The sequence below is a fragment of the Haliotis asinina genome, chromosome 2, assembly GCF_037392515.1.
Source record: "Haliotis asinina isolate JCU_RB_2024 chromosome 2, JCU_Hal_asi_v2, whole genome shotgun sequence".
In the NCBI taxonomy this organism is placed as follows: Eukaryota; Metazoa; Mollusca; class Gastropoda; order Lepetellida; family Haliotidae; genus Haliotis; species Haliotis asinina.
The window spans coordinates 92,660,062-92,684,755 of record NC_090281.1 but is presented as its reverse complement, the minus strand read 5'-3'; the positions used below and the strand labels follow the sequence as shown (position 1 = coordinate 92,684,755).

General features: G+C 39.5%; 1 protein-coding gene and 1 pseudogene across 1 annotated transcript; one reads left to right on the top strand and one right to left on the bottom strand.

The window, feature by feature from the left end:
- The first annotated feature begins 858 nt into the window (after nucleotides 1-858).
- LOC137273027 (uncharacterized) lies at nucleotides 859-10,741 on the top strand. Its single transcript, XM_067805468.1, has 5 exons — nucleotides 859-970; nucleotides 1,186-1,336; nucleotides 1,878-2,116; nucleotides 8,782-8,862; nucleotides 9,364-10,741. The coding sequence occupies exons 1-5, from the start codon at nucleotides 913-915 to the stop codon at nucleotides 9,543-9,545; spliced, it is 711 nt and encodes a 236-aa protein (XP_067661569.1). The 5' UTR covers nucleotides 859-912; the 3' UTR covers nucleotides 9,546-10,741.
- A 2,648-nt stretch (nucleotides 10,742-13,389) lies between these two features.
- The window catches only part of LOC137272113 (uncharacterized), a 37,388-nt pseudogene continuing 26,083 nt past the window's right edge, over nucleotides 13,390-24,694 (bottom strand).

Sequence of the window (24,694 nt, the reverse complement as noted above, 5' to 3'; positions counted from 1 at the left end):
TCTGTACACTCATTCCAGCGTCCTGGAAATGTCTCACATATTTTTACCAATACTTCCCATTAGTGTATATACACACTAGTGAATAGTTCGTACATTGTTGTAAGGATCTTGGACTAATATCCCTGGGATATTTAAAGATGCACGTAGCTCTTTGTAAGTGTATGCGCTTATAGAGGTCATATCAAGCATTTCGATAATGGTCTCTCTTGTTTGCAAATATCAGGTTCCCTGTATTGCCCACCTTTCTTGCCGGCACAAAGGGAACACAGTCAGGAGAGGAAGAAATCATTAATGATCAGTCATCTGATATTAGGTGGATAGATTCTTGATGAACTATAAAAATCTATGAAATATGCATGTTTTTGACAAACAGATCGTTAAACAAGAGCCCAATGTGAAAATAAAAGCTATGTTCTGTGTATTGATTACGTTTAAGGTCTATTTACCAAATAACCACTGTTTCAGATACTCATATCGACACATCCTATAGACGTCAATATTTAAAACATTTCACATTTCACATTTCAAAGTAGTTTTGTCATAAATATAATTGTGAAAAAGGTCCGCGTTTTTATTTATAAGTATTCACATATTGTAAATGCTAACAAATCTTTTTCGTGACTTTGTTTGACCAACGCTGAGTAAAAAAGTTTAGACTTTCTGACGGTTCAGTTGCCATAACGACCGTGACTGTAGAAACCGCTTCATGGATTATTGTTGGCTTTAACCCATTGCACATTGAATAAAATATCTAAAAACAAAATCAATGATTTGTCGATAATGTAGCATATCTAAATAGTAAACAGTCCCGGCGTTATTGATTCCACTGAGGTATTTATAGGCACACAGACTTCTGGCAGTTGCCTCTGCCGCATTTAGTGGTGAAGATTACAAGGCGCTTGTTGGTCCACAATGTTGGAGTGGTTCCTTCTGGGTTGTGTTCTGAACTATGGAGGGACAGTCCAAGGAGGTAAAGCATAGGATTGTTTGTTTTTAATACCTGTATAAAAGCATTGATGAAAACAACGTATAGAGGATTTGTGTTTTCCATATTGGAAAGTGTGCACACTATTTTCACTGGTTTTTGTTTGATAATATTTTCATTTTATTTACACCGAGTTTTATGAAGATATTATAGTAAAGGTGTGTCTCATTACAGAACCATATTTTGTTTGTCTTTCCCAGCCCCGGATGACTACGTTTATGTCTACGGATTTGCGACCTGGCAGCAAGCGAGTGATTCATGCGCTCATTTTGGGATGAACTTGCTCTCCATTGCAAACGAAACAATATTTGCAGAGGCCAAGTTATACCTCACTGGAACTCATGGGCCAGGGTGAGTATTCATTAGATTGAAAAGATCTTGACTGACATCAAATAACATTTTAACATTTTTATGAGATGTTTGTGCAAGTTTGAATGTCAAATGAAGTATTCAGGTTTTGTCGTGATTAAATTCAATTTGGATGAGAAAGAGTTTTGTTAATTTTTCATTCACACGACTGAATTACTTCGGTCACTCGCCGACCCATGGAATACAGTATTCATTATAACTGCCACTCACTCAAATGTCACGGAATATGAATCATATCTGGCACACATTCACCTATGTCATAACAAAGAGTTATATCTGTCAGTCGCTCACCATGTCATACAATAGGGATTACATCGGGCACTCATTCAGGCGTATCAGACAAAAGTTCACAATAACTTAACGGCACGTGTGAACAAGAAAAATGACAGATTTATTCATTTACAACCCTCAAACATAATGTGAGATATATCTGCTACTCACTCATCCATGTCATACACCAGGAAGTACATCTGAAATTCATTCAAACATTCTTGCTGAGATCGCCATATCGATACACTTTCAGCGGTGTAGCCAGAGGCTTGTGGATAGGTCTACGCTTTGTAGGGAGCGGTACACCGGACTTGAGTAAGTTCCAGTGGGAAGATGGCTCCTCTCCAACCTGGGCAAGCTGGGCTGACGGTTCTCCACCCAGCAGTGTTGACCCAAGTATGTCTTGTGGGGCTATACTGACCACTACATCTGCCAAGAACTACAAGTGGGATCTGGACACCTGCGGCAAGAGGAGAGCATTTATCTGCCAAGGTGATCATATACACAAAGAACATAATGAAGCACCCCTGTAATTTTGAAATGAATGTTTTTTTCAACACGTACCTAAAACTTCTCGTGGGGAATACGATGGAAAAACGTGAATTTTTCTGACCCGTATGATCCATTGATTCATACAAAACGACAAAATGATCGGAATCCATGTACAGTTTATGATAATTGTCCTTTTTTAAACACACACACTCAGTTATATACAAGACATTGTCTTTACAAGTAGTCACTGGAACGTTTAATGTCGAATTTATTGGCGAATATGAACATTCAAAATGTCATTTTGCGTGTCTTACACGATCCAACGTCAATATCGAGTGTAGCCTCCATCTGTCAGCCAGCACACTAATCCTCATAGCCACCGTCAGCCTCCTGATCCTCTGACAAAGCAGCCTAAACCGTTCCTCAAGTAAAACAGCTTCGAATTGGGCCAGGTTCTGTACAGGAGGATCCCTGTACAATCATGAGATATGTCAGGGGTAGCATAACTTAGTTCTTTGTGTGTACATTACATGTGCTTAAGACAAAAACAGTTCCGCATGAGGCTACTTTATTTTCTAACGCAATGATGTGTCTGAATTCTCACCATGGTTTCCAGTCCGTATTAGTGATCCCTACCAATATATATAATATATTGGGCAATATATAAAAGAAAGGCATAGCTGAAATTTGTTAGCAATTTACACGCTTAAGGTTCACTAAAACCTGAATGAAAATTACCAGTCAAATGCTGCAAGAAACTGTACGTCACATAAGACAAGTGTTCCAAGGTCAAGGCCGCAGGTCGCATCTTGTGTGGCTACCATTAGCATCAATGGTTGCTTGGCATAGACTGGACCAGATTCCGGAAGAAGTACCTGGGAATGAGTTGGTACTCTTCCCTCAAGGCCACAAAAAGAGCAGGTAACGTCTGTGGCCGAAAATCTGTCCACTACAATTTGCAGCGTAGCGTTCGTTACGACGTCGATATACACGTTCTCGATAACAGTTCTCCACATTTGCCATGGACGTGGGAGATGTTGGCGACACCACTGTCTGTGTTGTTGTTAATGTTGACGTGTAAGAACAGGTCCTCGCAATACCAGCCTCACGTAAGCGGTTCCTCACAGTCTGATCAGAAATTGTTGTGAGTCCTGGCACTACCGATGTTGTGAAGGATAGTGTGGTGAACCTGTCCCGCAAATTGCCGAAGCCGAATACATCTGTCCTGAGCGGGCGTGGTCACACGGGGTTGACCTGACCTGGTAGCGATGCTAAAGTCTTGCTATGAAACTTTGTGCCACATTCAGTTGCCTTGCAATCGCTGAGACTCCCCAGTCTCCAAATGACCAATCACATTGTTGCGCTGAGCCTCAGTAAGTCTAGGCATGACTACAGTTTAAGGTTGTCAACTTGTCGCAAGAGCATTGAAATGACCCGACTTTTATTGGAAATGATATTACCATATACAAAAGCAGTTGAAATGATTGGTCAGACATGTTGTATTTGACAACAAATATATGAGACAGGAACTGTTATAGTAATATAGACGTTCACTTTCAAGTCTATCCGTGAGGCCAAGAGACTGTCTTGGATGGTAACGTCTATAATATTTTGGGGTAATTTCCATATCGACCTTTCACAGTTTGCAATCAAGAACCTGAGACGGGTCTTGCTATGTAGCGTTGCCAAACAAGAGCTTGTAGTAGTTCTTGTTATATATCACTGTCAAACGAAAGCAGGAACGAGTGCAAGTTATATACTAGGATACTAGGAAACGTATGTCCATCAGCTCTATCGCAACTCATATTATCACTTTAGCCTTAGACACTGTATCAGGGGTGGGTGCTAAAACTGGAATGTTAATAATTCTTCAGTAAAAAGAAATCTTTCGTCAGGTTTCTATTTCTGAAGCATAATTAAGTTTTTGTGGGGTAAATGTTTTTCGACAAAAACTCCCAGGTGATTTGGATTCACTGATAGCTTACACATACTGGAGTGAATACGTTTTGAAGACCATAAAAAAGTACCTGTATTAGTTATTAAACCAACGACGCCCGCATAGCGAATGAATATTTAACATCTTAACATCCTAGTTGCCCCACTACACTCCGGTAATGTCCACCGTAGCTACGGAAAATACTGAATAATTGAAAAAATTTTTTTGTACCAGCCTGCATAGTAAACGTTCTTTTCTGAAGCTCGCCGACTACAACGTCTGCATAGTTGACACTGTTAACGCCATAGACCTTAGCGGACAACACACATGTTTCATTATTCATCACATTATAAGTGATTGCACATGATAAATGAATAAATAAATAAATAAATACAAGGAAAGCAAGAACCCCAACTGATTGCACATGATAAATAAATAAATAAATAAATAAATAAATAAATAAATAAATAAATAAATAAATGAAAACAAGACCCCCACATCCCTTTTAACACCGAAAAATGAATAACACAAGACAATAGCGACAAAAAAAACCCCAAAGCCAACAAACCCCTCATGACCACATTATGACCAGATTTATTTTGCTTTGGCGGTCGCTGGTATACTGTATTGTAAAGAGGCTATAGACACCAACTCAGCACATATCTCAGTGTCACATTCTACCCATCATTTTCACCCATCAATAAAATTTCTGAAACGCACCGAAAGATATGTGTACGTTGAGTTAATGGTAAATGAATAAAGCGAGTATTGTTAGTAAATTTTGAACAAAGAACTCTAATGGGCCTTGGCAAAGATGCAAAAGTGTGCACCCGATCGCCCTACATGTTAATGTAATGTCATATCAAATTGTGTTCACAGTTTCATATTATCCCAATGCCTTTTAGTGTGTTTCGTCTGGCGTCGGTATGTACCCCTGCTGTGTCAAACACAAAATAGGTGTACCAAATCTAGGAATTGCATCGGACATTGGAATAGGACATGTATTAAAACTGATCGTGAGATTGACATTGAAATGTTTTTTGCACTACTTAAGATCCTCGCGAAGATTACACGTCCAGTTCCATAAAATCTGTGGGGTAAACGTTTGAAAATGAGCGGCTGATGTCGGATTCTAAGGCGTCATTTCATTGGTTTCAAAAGCTGGGAAAGGCCGTGACCTCTAATTGGCTGATTGTTTAGGAAATAACGAAATTTTACCCGAAATTGTGAAGCTAGTTTACGAGAAAACAACCTCACAATTTCGGATGACTATGGACACATCATTGGAAGATGTAGGAATATGGTTATAATTAATGCTACCAAAGCAGCACCACGAGAATCTGCATTTAAGATGGCACTGTTCTATTAGAGAGTTTGCAGCCTTAGACTATACATTAGAGATGACTGCATTAGACTCTCCAGTAGAAACGACACCATTCTAATCTCCATTAAAGATGACGCCACTAGACCCCTGCACTGTGTATCACATAAATGGCATACATCAGTTTTGGAGCTTGGTGATTAAAGCGTTCGCTCGACATGCCGAACATCCTGACCCCTACCGAGATATTCCTAGAAGTGCAAGGGATGCCAGTGTAGTGCACAGGGCAAGCGACGGGTAATCATCGAAACAGGGAACCCCCCTCAAAATAATTTTGTGACAACACTTGTCATTTGCGCAACATTGAATTTCATAAAGTAGAATTCCCAAGTTCTAAACCAATGAGCGTCTCATACGTTTGTTTATATACCAAAAATGTTGTCGATGTTGGCGATAAGACTGATGAAGGTGAACTCGACAATGCACTTAGATGCAGGAAAAGCCCAAAATTTGCTTGGCCATGTATTTACCGTCTAGTGTACTCAGCCGGTGAGAACAATATACACAATACAGTGCTTGAACGGCATATAGAATGGATACATATTGAGGCAAGAATGTATGGACGTCAGCACGACGTTTTGGAGTATGTTCTTACTCCTTCATCAAGTGGTGAATCTTCCGTGAATCTTGCGTCAGGCATTCATCTAGTGAAGGAGTAAGAATGAAACCCCGTGCTTCCACAGAACAGAGAAAGTGACATTAATAATTCTCTCCTGATTTTACAATGCTGAGGAGATTCCATTCGACCTCCTGTCTACTGACATAGTTGTTGACAGTGCACTCAATAACTGGCAGAGGTGAATAGTTATGGTGGCTAAACTTAAAAAAGTCACAGCCCCAACACAAAATCCGATAGTAGATAACAAACCAATAGCCTGGGTAAATACAATCGATTGGTGGGTTTCTTTTTCGTGTAGTACACAATGGGAAAATGATGAATAACTAAATATTGTTATATCGATCTAGTTTTGACGACTCTCCTAATGCCTTGAATTTATATCCTGGAAAGGAACGTAACGCGACTTGTGTGTGTGAAGACATGAATGACATGCACTCAAATTACTCCTTAAAATAGAAGGTGTTGCATTATGTAACATAGCGCTGTTACGCAGTCACGTAATGCAAATTTACAACTTATACCAAACATATAGATACATCATTCTTATTCCACTCTTGTTTACATCTAGGCTGGCGATAGAGGGCTACCTTGCCATACAGTGCTGTTCTTGTTCATTGTTCATTGTTCGTTTATTTAATAATGAGTTCCAGAAAGTGGTAAATATGCTGAAGAATGTGCATGAAGTATATTCACAACATTTCATACCTCAGAGCGCCACAACCATTTCCATATTTATAAGAGATTTTACTGTCTCTTTGTAAAACTGAAAATACATTGTTCTTTTTCCTGGTCCAATGTTTCAGTGTTATGTTATTCTGACGAGAATTGAACATGGTCCATCACCAGATGTTTTGTCAATTATTCAAAGGTTAAACCTGTTAAAAAGGCATCTACCTGCCTAGTTTCACGCCATTTTCACTCTATTACAAACATAAATCCACTTCCTTGAATTGAAGTGAGAGTACTTCAGTTGACAGCAGCCTCGGATGAAATAGGTATGGATTTATTGGGTCGTTTGTTAGCACACGTTTGATTATTTTTATAACCAAATTGAAATTGAATGTTGTTAAAACCGACACTTTATCTTGTAATATTGGTGGCACTGTAAAAGAATGAAGAGGATAGTAGTATAGTTATTTTCATATCCATATCCAAAGATCCACATCATCCACTGTCATCTTGTGTTGTTACTTTCTTTAAGAATGTGTTGGTCCGAGGAAGATATCTCACACATACACAGAGTAAACACAGCATGTTTTGCTTTGAAGAAACTACAATATAAATAAAGACGTATGTCTGTGTCAGTTTCAATACAGATATATTATCGAAAGAAACGTGGCATATGTCGTATCAAAGTGAAATCAATGCCAAATGCCAAACAATGCTACATGTGGCCAAACATCTTGCTGTCCATCGAAGCATGATCCCACGTGATGTTACGTCAGCAAGACAACCACATTAGACCCATGGAAGGAATCGGTTTGAGACTGATGGTTTGCTCTGTGCCCTGACCATTCCTGGTTTATGTCAGTCAGTTCCAGGACTTTGTGAAACCGACTGAGTGAGCAAAGTATCCAGCCCCGACGGTCTGCAATGCGTCCTACGTCACCGACAGGTACGTCTTGCCTGGTGTGACGAGTCGAGATTTAATCTGGACAGCTCAGATGGAAGGGCAAGGTAAACGATATGCGGACGTGTGCGTTGTTCAACGTTGGCAGTTTGGCGGTGAGAGCGATATGGTTTAGGGGTTCATCACATCTTATGGTCACACACAACTTGTAATTGTCAATGGCAATGTGACTGCGACACAGTAATGTAATCACTGGGCCTCATGTGCAGCCGTTCTTTCACAGACAGAGGCGTAACTCTGTCCTCAATCGAGCACGCTTGCGATGAAATGAAGCGACGTTTACATCAAGTCCAGAATCGTCCATTGGTGTTAGAGGAATTGGGACAAGTGTTGGTTCAGACATGGGACATTATTCCACAAGCTTTCTTCAGATCGCTTAGTGTCGTCAGTATGTCGTCGTTGTCAAGCCTGCTTCAGCGCCAATGCTGGTCACACAATGCTGGTTTTGTGAACTGACTTTAGACACCACGTTTCTTTAAGGCCGTGTATAGTGTCATACTGTGTCAAATCTGTGTCAGATGTCTGTATTGTCCTGTCCACAGTTAAACAATGATTACACAAAACACCACGAATAATGTTATTATCCTTTTGTATTAGATAATAGCATAACATAAGATAATGCACCGTTACTGTATTGCATTAGTTACGTAATGCCTTAACATTATTTTTGCTGGACATTATACAATATCTGCATTTGGTCATGTTTGGAACGTCTTGTTCTGGAACTTGCGCAATAAGAAAAATAATAGCAACAGCATTTGAACAGTATCTGAACAGTATCTGAACAGTATCTGTACACATCAGTCACGTATGAAAAACATGAACCCCTGTATGTTCGCCTAACACGTCAACATTTATTTTGTTTGCTAAGAGTAGAATTGCCAATAACAATATGAATAAGTAGACGATATGATATTTTCAAAGGTGTAAAATATTATTCCAGATGCAGGTTGTGGAGGACAGATTCACGTTTTGATAATATACCCTTTCCAGTTTCCCCAAAAAAGCAACAACAAACAACAAAAACAGGTAAATATGCGTAGCTGCTTTGACTGAGTGTGTGTTAAGTTAACAACATATGATTGTTTTCTTTCTTTAGGTAAAATCATCAAGCCCGACGCCCCAAGCACAACCATGCTCCTCAACATTGAACCATTTTATAAGAATGCAGAAAAGGGTCGTAAGTATTGAAATTTACCCCGAGCATACGAATGTTTGTAGATTGTAACGACGCGACGTTAAGATGAATTTTGCATTAATGTGTCATCTATGATCTTCATTGATACCTCTATAATCTTCAATGATACATCCGTGATCTTCAGTGATACATCTGTGATCTTCATTGATACATCTATGAACTTCAGTGATACATCTATAATCTTCAGTGATACATTTATGACCTTCAGTGGTACAGTCAAATCTTTTCAGGGTGGAAGGGTAACCTAGTGGGTAAACGTGTTCTTTGGTCTCGGAGAATAACCTTTATCACCACTAAATACCCGATTCTTACAAATGACATTACGGGACTTTTTAACTGAGACGACGTTGACAGATGTCATGTGTTGAATGCATGTTCAGTGGATATGGACATATTGTACCTCTGTACGGTTTGTTTGCCATGGTGAACTGACACGTGTTTTCGCCGTTATACGTCATGCAGATATGTGTTTATCTGTTGCAGCTCACGGAGAGATTCTGTTCTCACGAGGCACTGTTTCGTCCTGGCCTTACATGAGCGAGCATCTGGAGTTTGTGGAGGACTGTCTTGTGACATGCGCAGAGGAGTCTCAGTGCATATCCGCTGTTTTCACAAACTCCAAAACACCTCACTGCATCCGTCAGCAAGCACTTCCAATTGCATAACAAAAGCACAATAGCATGCCGAATACCTTTAGACATACACCCACATACTGTTGAAACGTATCGAGAGTCGAAATGATAAGCCTACTTTAAATAGCAGAGATGTGAATTTAACCCTGTATTTCAAGAATACGAATTCCTGTGATGTCACAGCGTGTCACCTCAATGTTGGAGCAATATAACGTATGATTACAAATCTAGAAACATAAGAACTCGGGACTCGCACGAGCGTGATAATAGTACTTCCTCCAGTGGACACAACGCTGAACGACGAATTGCGGAGCCTCAGATGACTGGGCAATCCCGATCCCCTTTGCAAGAGGACTTGTCAAATGCACATATATAGAATGGTTACATTAAATTGATGAAATAATGAATTAAGGAATAAATGAATTGGAATATCAACGTCTTCGCTGGACATGGGTAATACCGGTTGGTTCACCGACAGTAGGAATATTAACGTTCAAAGCGATCAGGCATTTTACTTGCGCTCCAATTGATATATGGATCTCACCTGCAGCAACATTACAAGTGTGTCCACCACATAACTGCCTGGCAACCGTGTTATGTCTCTTAGCTAGAAATGGAATTTCCCTGATTTGTCATCTTTTTGTAAACAGTGAATGAACAAAGATTTCCGTAAATGTGTAAAAGTGATCAACATACTTTTTTATGTATTATTTCAATCATATGCTTCTATTGGTGATTGTGTAACGAGGGCTATGAATGGCGGCTCCTGTCAGTGAAGGCTGTACATCGTGGGAGTAAATGGCTCATGACAATACTACTGAACATATCTGTGTTGGTATAGGCCGGAACAAGACCAGCTGTACGTTATCAACTTCACTTCCGGTCTACAAACAGTATAACAGATATGCTGGAAGCCTGCGTCTGTAGCCTTTAAAGAATCATTGATACTCCAGTCTCGCCATATGTATTCCCCTCTGTGTAGAAATCTTAGCAGCTAACCTGACTTGTTACATTGTAAATTTGACGGTGTCTATTCAACATATCATATACACACTTAGTGATTCCATATATTTTGCGTATAGAATATAAACATCACTTTTGCATGGTTTCAATAAGAAAATATATAATATTTCTCATAATTTCAGTTTTAAATGATCCAAACAATCTATTTGTATTTTACTTATCATTTTGTTAAATTGGAAATTGAAAGAATTGTTGTTCAATTTAAATTGGTCGTTTTCAACACCCTATTCATGCAACAGTCTCTGAAAAGGGAAGTTGTTGTTAGGTAATATTGTGTGAAATATTGGTCAAAGATGGATAGGAATCACATGAAACCGACCACATATGAAACGTAAATATGTGTCTTTATTTGTCATAAACAAAATGCCAGCAACATTTGTGTATTATGGAAAGGTCTTTATTAATTTTTCAAAATTTTAATCAAAACAATTTAACCAAACAGTGTTCTGTTTCAATACTATATTGCTAAACGAACAAATTTTCAACTGAAAAATTTCAAGTGAAACATGATGAAATCAACGGGCATATGGCAAACTTACTTCTTTGTTAGAGATGAAGGTTATTCTCATAAGTCACATCTTCTTACTTGATTGACAGTGGTTAGTACATTTCTGTCATGTTGATATTTATTGTGATGTTTTGATGTTTAAAACGTTGTTTATACAAGCAGTAGCTGTGGTGACTACATTAGGAGGTAAAGACCGGTGCATTTCAATGTCGCGTTAGTATAACTATTTGAATCGTTGACGCTATCCAAACTACTTTCGAGTTGAGTTGTTGAGTGGATGAGTGAGTGAGTGAGCGAGCGTATTACTCTAGGTCTATCAAAGCGGTGGGGAAGAAATCGGATCCGAACTAGTCGAACACAATCAAGTGTCACAGAGCGTGACACAAAATTAACAAGACCAAATCACGTGCTTTACCTAATGTCATGATACAAAATATCGAATGTAAGGACGTATTTATCTCCTGCGGGCAGAGAGGTGCCGCAATCTGTACAAAGGCCAAGTCCTTTGCATATCCATGGACGAATCGTGCTACACACGTGGCATCCGTCACAGATAATGAAAATATTAGGCGCGAAGTAAGCGTTCTGGTAAAGCATACAAAATCAAATTAAAATGCGTTAATTCAAGTGAGGCGTACTTAAAATCTCTAACTACATACAGATTCATTCCGATTTCCCTCATTTATTTGTGTGTTTGTTGTCTAACGCCGTACTCGGCAATAGTCAAGCTGTATAAGTGTGGTATGTAAATGTTTGAGTATGAACCAGACAATTCAGTGATTAACAGCATAAACGTCGATCTACGCAACTGGGATGCGATGACACGTGTCAACGTGACAAGTCAGGGAGACGGCCCATCCGATCCGGTTAGTCTTATGACAAACATGAGGTGCTGAAGATCAATTCTAACTCTCATCGTCACGGGTATGGGTTGCTGGGAGTGAGTATTGCGGATCTGCGTCGGGTGAGAACGAGAGTTATTCTGAAAGACAAAACCGGACAACACCGGACAACAAATGGTTGTCTTGTGAACCTTCCGCCAAGTCAATCAATCGGTTGATATGTATAGTATAAAGACCATTGGTTCGTGTACACAGGTCTGTGAACAGTGGCAGGTAGTAATGCAACAAATACGTTGTCCCCATGGGCTATTTCATATTTAGCACTGCTAATAAGTAATATTTTGTCAATCAATTGCCTACAAATGGGTAATTAAAATTTCATCGATGTAATTATTTATTTCTTATGACATTCGAATACAGACGAAATGGTGGGAATGATACCCATCTTCGTGCACATGATATGAACAACACATGATAGCAAATTCAACTCGACATGTTATCGTTATGACGAAGGAATGTGGAGTCGTGGAGTACCCTATCGAGACAAAAGGGCCTGAGTTGGGATGGGCTTAGGTTATTGTGTTGAACAGTGAATATACCATACGGATAACCTAAGCATGGGTGCGAGTGACTGTTAAAGCCAGGCTGAGTAATGTGATAAAGTAAGATGACTGAACCTGTGCAATGAAATTTCAACTATTTATTACGTAAATTCTACTTAATATGCAACATATACGAACTCATTAATAAGCATTAATAAGCATTAATAAGCATTAATAAGCATTAATAAGCTAAAACACGTCTGTATACAGATAGGTATATTCCAGACAGGTCAAGTGCAACAGTTAACACAGATAAATATTCAATAGATTATTTGATGTACAAATATTGGCATGCCATTCGCGATCACTACAATCATTTAATCTTTGATAAGCATGATTAAATGTGCCGACATTGTCTCCAACCTCCTGCAAAACCCGAACACGTCCAAATCCGCATATAAGCATGTAGTTTTAGCATTACAAGCCAATGTTACCTTCACAAGGACAGAAGGGGGTTTGCTTAATCGTGACAATGCCACCCCATGCCTTCACCGATCCCCTGCTAAATCCATCATATGTCTAAATATATCATATTATCTGAATCGCCAAGGCCTGTTTCAAAAACAGGATAGGTACCATTGCACTCACGCATAATATAATGTATTTATCGACGCCTTCTTAAAATACATCAACAAAAAGAAAATAATTGTACACAATATAACTATCAAGACATCGTGCCCCTAGAATACAAATGGATACAAACTCATCACCATGTGTGCCTCGGTTCGAAAACATTAAACGGTTTGTAACATAATGATATGTGATTATTTGAAGTGAGAACCAATGGAGACTGTGGATATGTAGCATCTAGCAATTTCTTAGCATAGCATGTGCGTTCTTAGAGAATAGTTAGGATTCCATTAGCACACACAAAAACATAACTGTGTAGAGATCTATCTCCTTCAATTTTGTTTTCCCATCGTATGCTCGTTTGATTCTTCCACGTTGTGGTTTCGTTTTGCAGGATCTTTAAGAGAGACATGTCTTGTTAAAGCTTGTATGAGGTTAAGGAAGTCTGCGAGCAGGAAGAAACCAAGGGCCGCAACAAGGCAGCATATTCCGCTGAACCCGATTCCTGTTGATGAAGGTCTTTCGTCTGCGACGCTGATCTTCTTCCGTACTGTGCGGGACAGTGTAGATTTGTCGATTGTCAATAAAGCTTTGAGCCATTTGATTCTTGCCGTCAGTTCACTGCTGTCAAAGGTTGTGTTGAGTAGACAAGGGCAGGTACATCCCATTATAATATCACACAGCAGGCCACTAAAGTTCTCACGGCAGAGACACTCAAATGCGTTAATTCGGTCTTGACATGTGCCTTCATTTTGACAAGGGTTGGAGGCACAATCATCAATATCTGAAAGTATTATATTTTGTAATAATAATACAATTGTCGGAAGGTACCAACATTTAAATCGCAACAGTCTGTAAAACCATGCAAAACGAAGCAAAACTACATTGCACAAGATCACACAGTCATCTTTTCCTTTGCAAATATTCCCTGACAATCGACGTATTGTTGCCTGCTGTCGTAATGGATACATGTATTCGTCTTAGGTATCACTAAGGGATAGTTATGTATTTGATGGTCTAGTTTGTGACCACAAGTCATACACTTTGCCTTGGACACACATAGATGATGCTCGTGCCACTGTCTGGAACTGTAACAACGTCTTACATGGATAGGTAACACCGTGGTGCCTGCTGACTACGCTAAGGGAGTGAGGAAGTGAGTTTTGGTTTACACTGCTTTTAGCTATATTCCTGCTATATGTGTGGAGCGGCGGGGTACACCATAAACGGGCTTCACATATTATACCCAAGTGGGGAATGGAACAAGGGTCTTCGGGGTGACGAGTGAACGCTTTAACCACGAGCGTATCCCACTCCCCGACTACGTTCTGGTATGTCTGTATGTTACGAAAGGAGCCATACCTGTCTGACATATATCCCCATTGAAGCCAGCCGGACAGGAGCAGGTGAACCCGTTTGAGGTCTGTGTACATACACCGCTGTTTTGACAGGGATTCATCGCACAGGAATCGATGGCTTGAACGGAAACACCAAGGACATGAAACAAGAGGACCTCTCAAAACGCTTTCATTGACATCAAATGATAGCAATACATTTGTAAACAAATAAACAGTGAGATATTGAGTGAGCTGAAATTAACCCTGACAGTGTCCAGTTATATCACGACGTAATTACATAGACACGTCTATAAAATGAATACGATAATAACATTATTGTTAGCATTGACAGCAGTTGATGCCATACACAACCTGATATTTCTATGGTATATCAATTATCTATATCAAATACTTTATACACGTGCTGATTGATATCGCGAAGTCAGAAAAACATTCAGCTAAACAATTGGTGACTTAGGATAAACCACCTCTGACGAGAACTTTGTATGATTACAGGGCTCTATCTGGACTCAGACATGGGGGTCATGACAACCCCTAAATGTTCGTTCTAAGGGGCCTTAATATGAGATGTAACTGTATCAAGAGCTATAGGTTTGGGTAATGTCTTTATACCCTGGAATAAATCATTGATAATGTGACCCAGGGTGACATGATACACGGAACGGCTCTGAGATATACAACCAAACATTTAGCAAAGCCATGGATGTATTGTGGGTACAGTGAAAAATATTGTGCGTACCTTTGTGAAAACGTCCGTTCTCTACATTTGCGCGTCCCTTAACACCCAGGATTACAATATGTTTTTGTTTAGGATTTTACAATAGTGCTGATCTCACACAGTGCTGATTGCAGGAGTTCGCAAAAAGGCTAGCATCACGATCAAAACACACGTAGAGACAGCTAAATGTTTCTAATGAAAAACAAACAAATCCAGAAACTAAACACAAACTGATGGGCGTAAATGATACATTGAAAATAGGGAACATTATTTTGGTTACCGTTGCGTCAGATTTGAAACAAGTCGCAAATAAAACATTTTGATAAGATGACTAACCTTAAATGGCGTTAGGAAACAAGTTCCTCATTTACAAACATTTGACGTTTTTGAAATATACATTCATCACCTGTGCTGCAGTCCCAGTCTGTATATCCAGGTTGACAGTCACAGGCGTAGTTGTTGACGTGGTCGACACAGGTACCATGTACACATGGGTTTGGTGCACAGTCGTCGATATCTACAAGTCACGTTTATAAACCAATACATGATATTTATCGATTGGATTTAGCCTGTTGTAAGTGTACATATAGGATGATATGGTGCTGTGTGTGCTGTAGTTATGTTTACATTTTGTTTGGTGAGAATTAATTGATACAGGTGAGATGCATTTCAGCACACCCGCGTCACCTTTAGTCAATGTCTTGCAAAAATTCTCGCAAAGCCAAAGAAATATGCTTTCTAAATATTGGTAGACACATCTATTTCTTATCCAAGTGGATTAATGTAAATTTAATTTTGCCAAGAATAGAAAATAATGAATTCTCACCTGTGTTGCAGTTCTGATCTGTATATCCAGGTTCACAGTCACAGGTGTAGTTGTTGACGTGGTCCACACAGTTGCCGTGAACACATGGGTTTGTTGTGCACTCGTCGATATCTGTGAAAGAAAATAAACAACTCCAAAAACCCTCGAACCTTTTCCCAGTAGCAACTGTCATCAGTGATCAGGTGTTCGTAAAGTCGTGTGTAACAACGCTGGATTTGACACTGACAATTTCTTTTAAGAATATAAAGTCCGATACCTCTAGTTGCCTTAATAAGAAATCAATGTATTTTGCACGTGCTATTCAATGACTTACACTTAAGTACAACCAATGTCTGCGTGATTATTCAATGACAATGTGGGTGCAAGTGGCAGTTCGTACATAAGCAACAACTAATACAAATCGTTGGTGGTTCAGTACACACAGAAGCAGAAATGTCCTATGGAGGGTCTTTCTTGTGACTCTGTTCCCGTGCAAAGGTACCTCGATATCTGGCGAATTCAACGCTGAACACTGAGCGAATACACTCAGAGGCAAATAAATTGTTTATCACATGAAATGAGTAAGTGAGTTAATATTTAGCGTCACATCAATGGTATTTCGGCCATATTGTGACGAGATTTTCTGATAAATTAACAAACACATGGGAACATATGGTTCAAGTGAACGTACGGGATATTATCGAACATCATCATGGTCACCTATCGTGGTCAACGCAGGCACCGTTGACACATGTGTTCGGTGAACAGTCGTCGATATCTACATGTTACATTAATAAGCGAAATATATGCCATCAGTCATTTAGAGTGAGTGAGTTATAATATAACGTCACATCATCAATATTTTAGCCATATGGTGAGACGATGACCCATTTGGATTTAATCATATTTAGATATGATTATATTAAACAAGATAAGATACAAGTTTATTTAATGTACCTGCCTAATGATATGGTTTTGTGTGAGTACCTGTGCTTGTGTATGTATTTCGTGAACAGAAAGTATTTCATACAGGTGAGAAACATTTTAACACTTGTCAACTCAGATGGATGCGATCAGTTATGTGATCAGTGATGAGTCAGCATCTTGCAAATGTTCCCGTAACAAGACACAAACGTGTTCTCTTCATATATTAATAGGTCATAATTAATAGGTGTTCATATCAACACAGACATATCTTTTTCATATGGAGCAAAATGTAAACCTTAGCGATGTCAAAATGGGAAATTAAGAAATTCTCACCTGTGCTACAGTTCCGGTCTGCATACCCAGGTGCACAGTCACAGGTGTAGTTGTTGACGTGGTCGACACAGGTACCGTGCACGCATGGGCTCGATGCACACTCGTCGATATCTACAAGAAATAGCAAAAAAGAATATTTTGCGAACTTGATTAAATCATGTAAAATGGATGTACATGAAAAGAAAAACGTAACAGTAATAATGAATAAAAAAATGATTACTTAGTTGTGAAAAAATCCCGGCTAAACCTTTGTCACGCTTAATCCCTTCATATCCAGATGTGCAAGTGCAACTGTACATATTGGGTAGTTTACTGCTGGTGCCATTCACGCACGAGTTACTAGAACACTCATCTATGTCTGAAATATTGAAAATTGAAGTACGCGAACTCAGTATGCAGAAAGTATGCAGCAAAGTTACGTACGTTATTAAGATTCGGAAGACCACATAAAGCTATACCATACGTGGATATATATTCCTCCTAAAAGCGAAATACAATGATGTATTGAGTGATGGTAATGGAATGATAAGCACAAGGATTTGTAACATGAATCAATCAACAGATGAAATCAACTATGAAGGTACTAGACGTGTCTCCTCAGTCGTCCTAGACGCCCTAGACGCCCTAGACGCCCTAGACGTCCTAGACGTCCTAGACGTACTCTATGGGGAACATGTCGAAGCTCACGGAGGGTTATTGTCGTCGGGTACGACAGTGGGCATGACAAAACATTGGCATGCATAGCTATTAGTACCCATGTATTCCCCAGATAGTACAGATCAGTGAGTCCCAAAGACAGCATACAGTGGTGTTTGAACAGTAGCGTGATCGTGGCCAAAGTCATTCCTGGCTCAACATCAAATCTGTCACGTTACTTGACGTTTCTTAAGGTCGAAACCTGATAGACCCCACTCAATCTTGATTCATCTAAAACATTGCACTAGAGGTTTCTGCGCCTGGAGCAAGGTGTAAAAGACAGCTGGAATGTGTCCATTTGTCAGTGCCGGCACAGCATGTTCAGCGTGCATGAGACCTTACACATCCTTTCACTTAAGGGTCAACATTAAAATGATGATCAGCTCCCTGCGCGGAAGGAGTGAGTGAGTGAGTGAGTTACTAGTTAACGTCACATCGGCAATATCTCAGCCATATCGTGACGAGAACATTCAACAATGAAAAAAGATCGTATGTACATTATAAAAAACCTGTCAGCGAAGGACAGTAAAACAACTAGAATATCACAAGTAGGATTAAAACTAGCGTGGGAAGTTAAAACTAATATCACTATTCGGACAATACAATATAAAAACAGGCTATAGATTGCCAACAACTGAAGGCAGATCACCATACTAGGGACCATGGGGACTTACAGTACCTTTGCTACCTGCATGGACCCTAGCTGGATTTACATCATCCCTTCAGCTGGTAGCAATATAGACACATCTAGCCAAAAATTAAAAATACACACATATACTACGACTAAGAACAGTGGAAAGTTTAAATTTACTGTGAATGCTTTTGGACTTACGTACCCTCTCAGGAGGACAATAATTTTACAATACTTCAACCCCCTTTAAGGGTACAGCCACTAACAATTCAAGTTACTAATTCAAACTACCAATCATTAAAATACATCTATTTACAGAAACATGCTATTCAAAATTCAACCCAAAAATCTATTTCTTTAAAAAAACCTATAATTAAATGAGAATTAACGCTGGTAAAAAGATCCTTAATTGTTTTAACTGTAAAATACTTATCCCTTGTGATGGAGAATTCAACACAGTCAAGCAGAATATGCTTGACTGTGACTCTCTTATCAAAAGGGATACAAAATGGAGGATCCTCACCTTTTAACAGGTACGCATGAGTATATCTAGTATGGCCAATACAACATCGTCGTAAAATAACCTCTTCAAATCTGGACTGACAACCCAAGTGGGTATAACCAATGTAAGGTTTTATCTCATGTAATTTATTGATACCCACTTGGGTGTCCCACCTCTTCTGCATTAGATCACGGATAGATCTAATGGTGGCTTTGTGATCACTATAAGGAAGAAGAAGTGGTGTCACAGATTTGTTGAGTGCTGCTTTAGCAGCAAGGTCAGCCAGTGTGTTACCAGAGATTCCTACATGGCTTGGTAACCAACAGAAGACGATGTCATATTGGCCAGTGGCAAGATTATAATACAATTTAATAATTTCTATTAAAAGTGGATGTTTGCAAGAAATATTTTAACAGCCTGAAGGCAAGAAAGAGAATCGGAATAGATTATATATTGTTTACGTTTAGGGTGTCTTTCAATATATTTAAGAGCTGTTAATATGGCGTTAGCTTCAGCTGTAAAAATAGAACTATTATCTGGTAATCTAGAAGATATTGTTCTGGATCCTATGACAGTGGCACAAGCCACTGCGCCGTCCTTGGACCCATCTGTAAATAAGGATTTATAATTGCTATATTTATGTTTTAATTGATTATACTCTTCTTTATACTGTATTCATTTTTTTCTGACTTTTTAAATGTCGCTAATGTTAGGTCAACTTGTGACCTAACCAACTGCCAAGGAGGAGAAGAAAGTAGTCGGGAAGGAGCTATATTTTCAAGCTCAATACCAGAAGCAGCAAGAAATGGCTTACTTCTGAGCCCAAGAGGCGGAACAAGGGAAGACTTTTTGTTAAACAAATCCTCATAGAGAGGATTAAAGACACAATTAAATGCGGGATTAGACTCATTAGAAGCTAATTTTGTAATGTATTGTAAAGATTTTGTACGGCGTTGGTTTAGAGAAGGCTCATCAGCTTCAACGTATAGACTGTCGATAGGAGAGGTTCTAAATGAACCAAGACAAAGTCTTAGGCCTTGGTGGTGCACAGGATCAAGTAGTTTTAGGTTGCTTTGACAAGCTCCTCCATATACGATAGAGCCGTAATCAAGTTTAGATCGGACCAGTGATCTATATAAGTGAACAAGGGTAGTTTGATTCCCTCCCCATTTTGAATTTGAAACAACCTTTAATAAATCGAGTGCCTTCAGGCATTTGGCTTTAAGGGATTTAATAAAACGTCAAATGTGAGTCGAAAATAAGGCCCAAGAGCCTGGCCTCCTTGACCACTTTGCTTGGGGTACCACTTAGAAATAGTTCTGGGTCTTTATGTGGTTTGTATTTACGACAGAAGTGTATACAATTGGTTTTTGATTTAGAAAATTTGAAGCCGTTTTCAAGACACCAGTTATCTATTTTGTTTAAACACAACTGTAGTTGCCTTTCAATAGTATGCATATTTGTACCACGGCAAGAAATATTAAAATCATCCACAAATAAAGATCCATCTAATAAATTGTTTAAAACTTTCGATAAACTGTTGGTCTTTATGCTCAAATGAGTGACAGACAAAATACTCCCTTGTGGAACACCCTGATCTTGATTGTAATGATCAGACAGGGTAGAACTCACGCGGACTTGACACTGTCTGTTATTTAAAAGTTTGCCTATGAATTCGGGCAAACGACCTCGCAAACCGAAATCATGTAAATCTCTTAAAATGCCACATTTCCAGGTTGTGTCATATGCTGTCTCAAGATCAAAAAAGATAGACACAGCGTGTTGTTTATTAATCAGCGCATTTTTCACAAATGATTCCAAACGCACTAAGTGATTGATACTACTTCTGTTTTCTCGGAAACCACATTGAATATCTGTGATATGGTTATTTGTTTCCAAGTACCAAACAAGTCGATTATTTATCATGCGTTCCATGGTCTTGCAAACACAGTTAGTTAATGAAATAGGTCGATAATTGGACGGATCCGTGTGATCACGTCCAGGTTTAGGTATTGGTACAACTATGGCGTCACATCATGAAGGAGGAAATTTACCCGATGTCCAAATATCACCAAATATATATAGAAGAGTTTCTAAGCAGGATTCTGGTAGGTGCTTCAGGAGTTGATAATGTATGTTATCAGCTCCTGTAGCAGTATCATGAGCTTGATCAAGAGCATTATCGAGCTCATGAATAGAAAACGTTTCATTAGAATCTTCCCCATTATCTGAATTAAAATTAATGGCTTTCTTTTCTTGTTGTTTTTGATATAGTTGGAATTTAGGCACTTAATTAGAAGAGGAAGAGTGTTTAGCCAGAGTTTCACCCAGTTTATTTGCAATATCTGACTCCTCGTTAAGTAATTGCTCTCCATGTTTAAGATGTTGGATGCTAGATTTAGTACCTTTACCTTTAATTTTCTGGACCATGTTCCATACCTTGGACATGGGGGTCCGAGAATTTATTTTAGATACATAAGTTTCCCAAGATTGGCGTTTATTCTGTTTAAAGGTACGCCCCGCTTTAGCATTTAACATTTTAAATTTATTTAAATTATGCACCATAGGATGGCGACCATAGGATGTTCTGCTTTTTTCCTTGCCTTCCTAGCCTGATTGCATTCATCAGTGAACCATGGTTTTCTTATGTGTGGAACTACAGAAGACTTTGGGATACACTCGTCAGCAATGTCAATGGGTACATCTGAAAAACATTTAATAGCATCAGGAACGTCAATAAAACGTTCGGGATTAAGTTTGCCAGTACAGAGAGATTCATATAGTGTCCAGTTGGCCTTTTTGAAATTCCATCGTGATGATGGAGGTACATCGGATGGGTTCACAGGTTTTAGTATTGTAGGGAAGTGGTCGCTCATCATGAACCAACCATTCAAATTCATTTAAAAGATTAGAATCAGTAACTGATAAATCAAGAGCTGAATATGTTCCTGTGCCAGGATGTAAATATGTATGTGACCCGTCATTGTAAATACAGAGATCATTATTTGAAAGAAAATCCTCAAGTAATTTACCTTTGGTGTTCGTAGTAGTACCACCCCAGAGTGGGTTGTGGCCATTTAAATAGCCCATGATTATACAGGGCTTAGGGGGTTCATTGTAAAGAATTTGTAGATCAGTTAACTGGACAGTGGATGAAGGTGGCATATACAATGAACAAAGCGTAAACGCAACTTGTAATGTAAGTCGCACAGCTACTGCTTGGAGATTTGTTGTAAGCGCTATTGAACTATGTATAACATTTTGCCGTACCAAGATTGATGATCCTCCACTTGCCCTGTCACCTGGAGGTGAAACATAAAGATATGCATTAAAATGACGGAGGTCAAGAGTATCAGTGTGTTTCAAATATGTTTCCTGTAAACAGATTGCTGATGGTGTAAAAACCTGGATTAAAAGCTGCAATTCATTAAAATTAGTCCTTAGTTCTCTGCAATTCCACTGAATAATATTATTCTGATAACCTATCTTTGGGGGGAATTTATTGGGGATCTACCCCGCACTTTTTAGGTGGGCGACAGGCTGTGTGTCCTAGAGCGGCCGTTTTCAGACACGTCCATGTCTTCGAGTGAACCTTTTGGGGCTCTGCCGCTTAGCTTTTTCAAAGTTTTTTTAGTTTTTGTTTTACTGGTTTGAGACCTTGTTGATGACTTAGATAATATGTCATGATCAGGGGATGTTGCTGATTGAATCTGTGATGTACCAGAAAGTGATTCTGCAGTTTGAGAAGATATGGCAGGTGACAAAGGTTGAGGGGAATCCATGTTCACCCAAGTCAAGTTTGTCTGACAGCTTGCAGATAATTCCTTTAGTGTGGATGCTGCTTCTGGGTTTGGTCTGGCAACGGAAGCATAGCTTTCTGTTTGTACTGAGCTCTGGACCATTTTCTTTGCATCTGCAAAACTGATGTTTTGTGTAAACTTTATTCTATAAATGTCCATTTGTTGTTTCCACACAGGACATTCCTTAGAGAAAGATGGGTGATCCACTGCGCAGTTTGTGCACTTTTTAACATGGCTGTTGCAATCTTCTGATGTGTGTGCTTTTTCACTACAATGAGCACACACAACAGACAATGTGCACGTATTTACACCATGACCGAATTTTTGGCACTTGAAGCACCTCAGCGGATTCGGAATGTATGTATCAACATTGAGATTACAGTATCATGCCTTAAGTGACTTTGGAGCAGTAGGCGAAGAGAAGGAAACATATTGACATATTGATATATTGCGTTTGACATATAGTACACCCTGATCTTTCATCTCGGAAACGATATCTAGGTCAAACATGTCTGCCAGCAATCGATCACGATCTCGCACTATTCCCTTACTGGTGTTTTGTGCGCCGTGACAGTAACCGGAGTACCAACAAAAGTGTCGACATTCACAAGGTTGGTTGACTGTTGTTTTCTGGCGCACTCAATCAACAGCGCACCAGAACGTAATCCTCCAATGTTCTTTACTTCGCCAGCAATGCCTTGGATACCCTTAGACACAGCAAATGGGTTCATGTGTTATCTTTGGTCACAATGACAAGGAAACGTGGCCAGTAATCAATTTGTTTGGCTAGTCTGAGGTCGTCAACGGGATCATTTTCGAGAGGACGTTTGCTCTTCTTAGTGGGGTTTCGTAAGCCATGGTTAGTTATGTAGATTTCATCATCCGAGCTCCCCACCCACCACGGAGTATCACTAGGACGATGCTAAAGCAAGCGGGCCTCCAGATTGCAGCACCAAGGATACCCGGATGATATACTCCAGTAGAAGAATTACAATGAATTAATCCACCAGATTGGTCCATGAGCCACCGCCTTCTGGGCATTTGTGCAAAATTTGTGCAATGACATAGATATAATCCATGCACAGGGCTTGGCATGACCAGCCGATTGGTTGAATCGGGCCAATTCGACCACCCGTCTACGTGAAGTAAGGGCCAATGTGGTGTGTTGGGCAAGTGGAAAGCAGTTAAAAGCCCAAATGCCCTCAACCACCAGGTTCCCGCCCTCCACCGACACGGGACGCAACCCACGGCAAACAGGTTGCCCAATTTAGTCGCCTCTTACGACAAGCAATGGGGTGCTTGGGACACATTCTGTCCCGGGTCCACACAGGAGAAGAGCACTTAGCGTTACCCAGCACCCACCACGAGGAGGTGGCTCTTCATGGGTGCCCAGCCCGGAAGGAGGAAGGTCTGGCGTTATGGTTTGGTTCTGAAAAAATCATTGTCCGTCTGTTTTCAGAGCTAATCCTCCAAATGACGATCCGTCAGTATCTAGTCTCTAAACGTCATTCAAATATCATCAATATCACAAAACATCGGTATGTTTAAACGGTACACCGTAAGAGCTGATTGTGGTGCATTTGGCAACCATCCATCACATCTACTGGATATTATTCTAATGATTTACATCCATGTTAATTGCAATAAACATAGAGTATAGAATACCTGTTTCACACAGGGGTCCGACGAATCCAGGCGTACACGAACAGTTGAAATAATTCAGGAAGTCTTTGCATATGGCACCGTTTTGACAGGGTCCGTTCTCACAATCATCGATATCTGAAAGGTATATGTATGCTGACAATGGAGTTATCATTCACAAAATACCTGTTTCATTGTAGACTTACTACTCACTGTACAAATGATT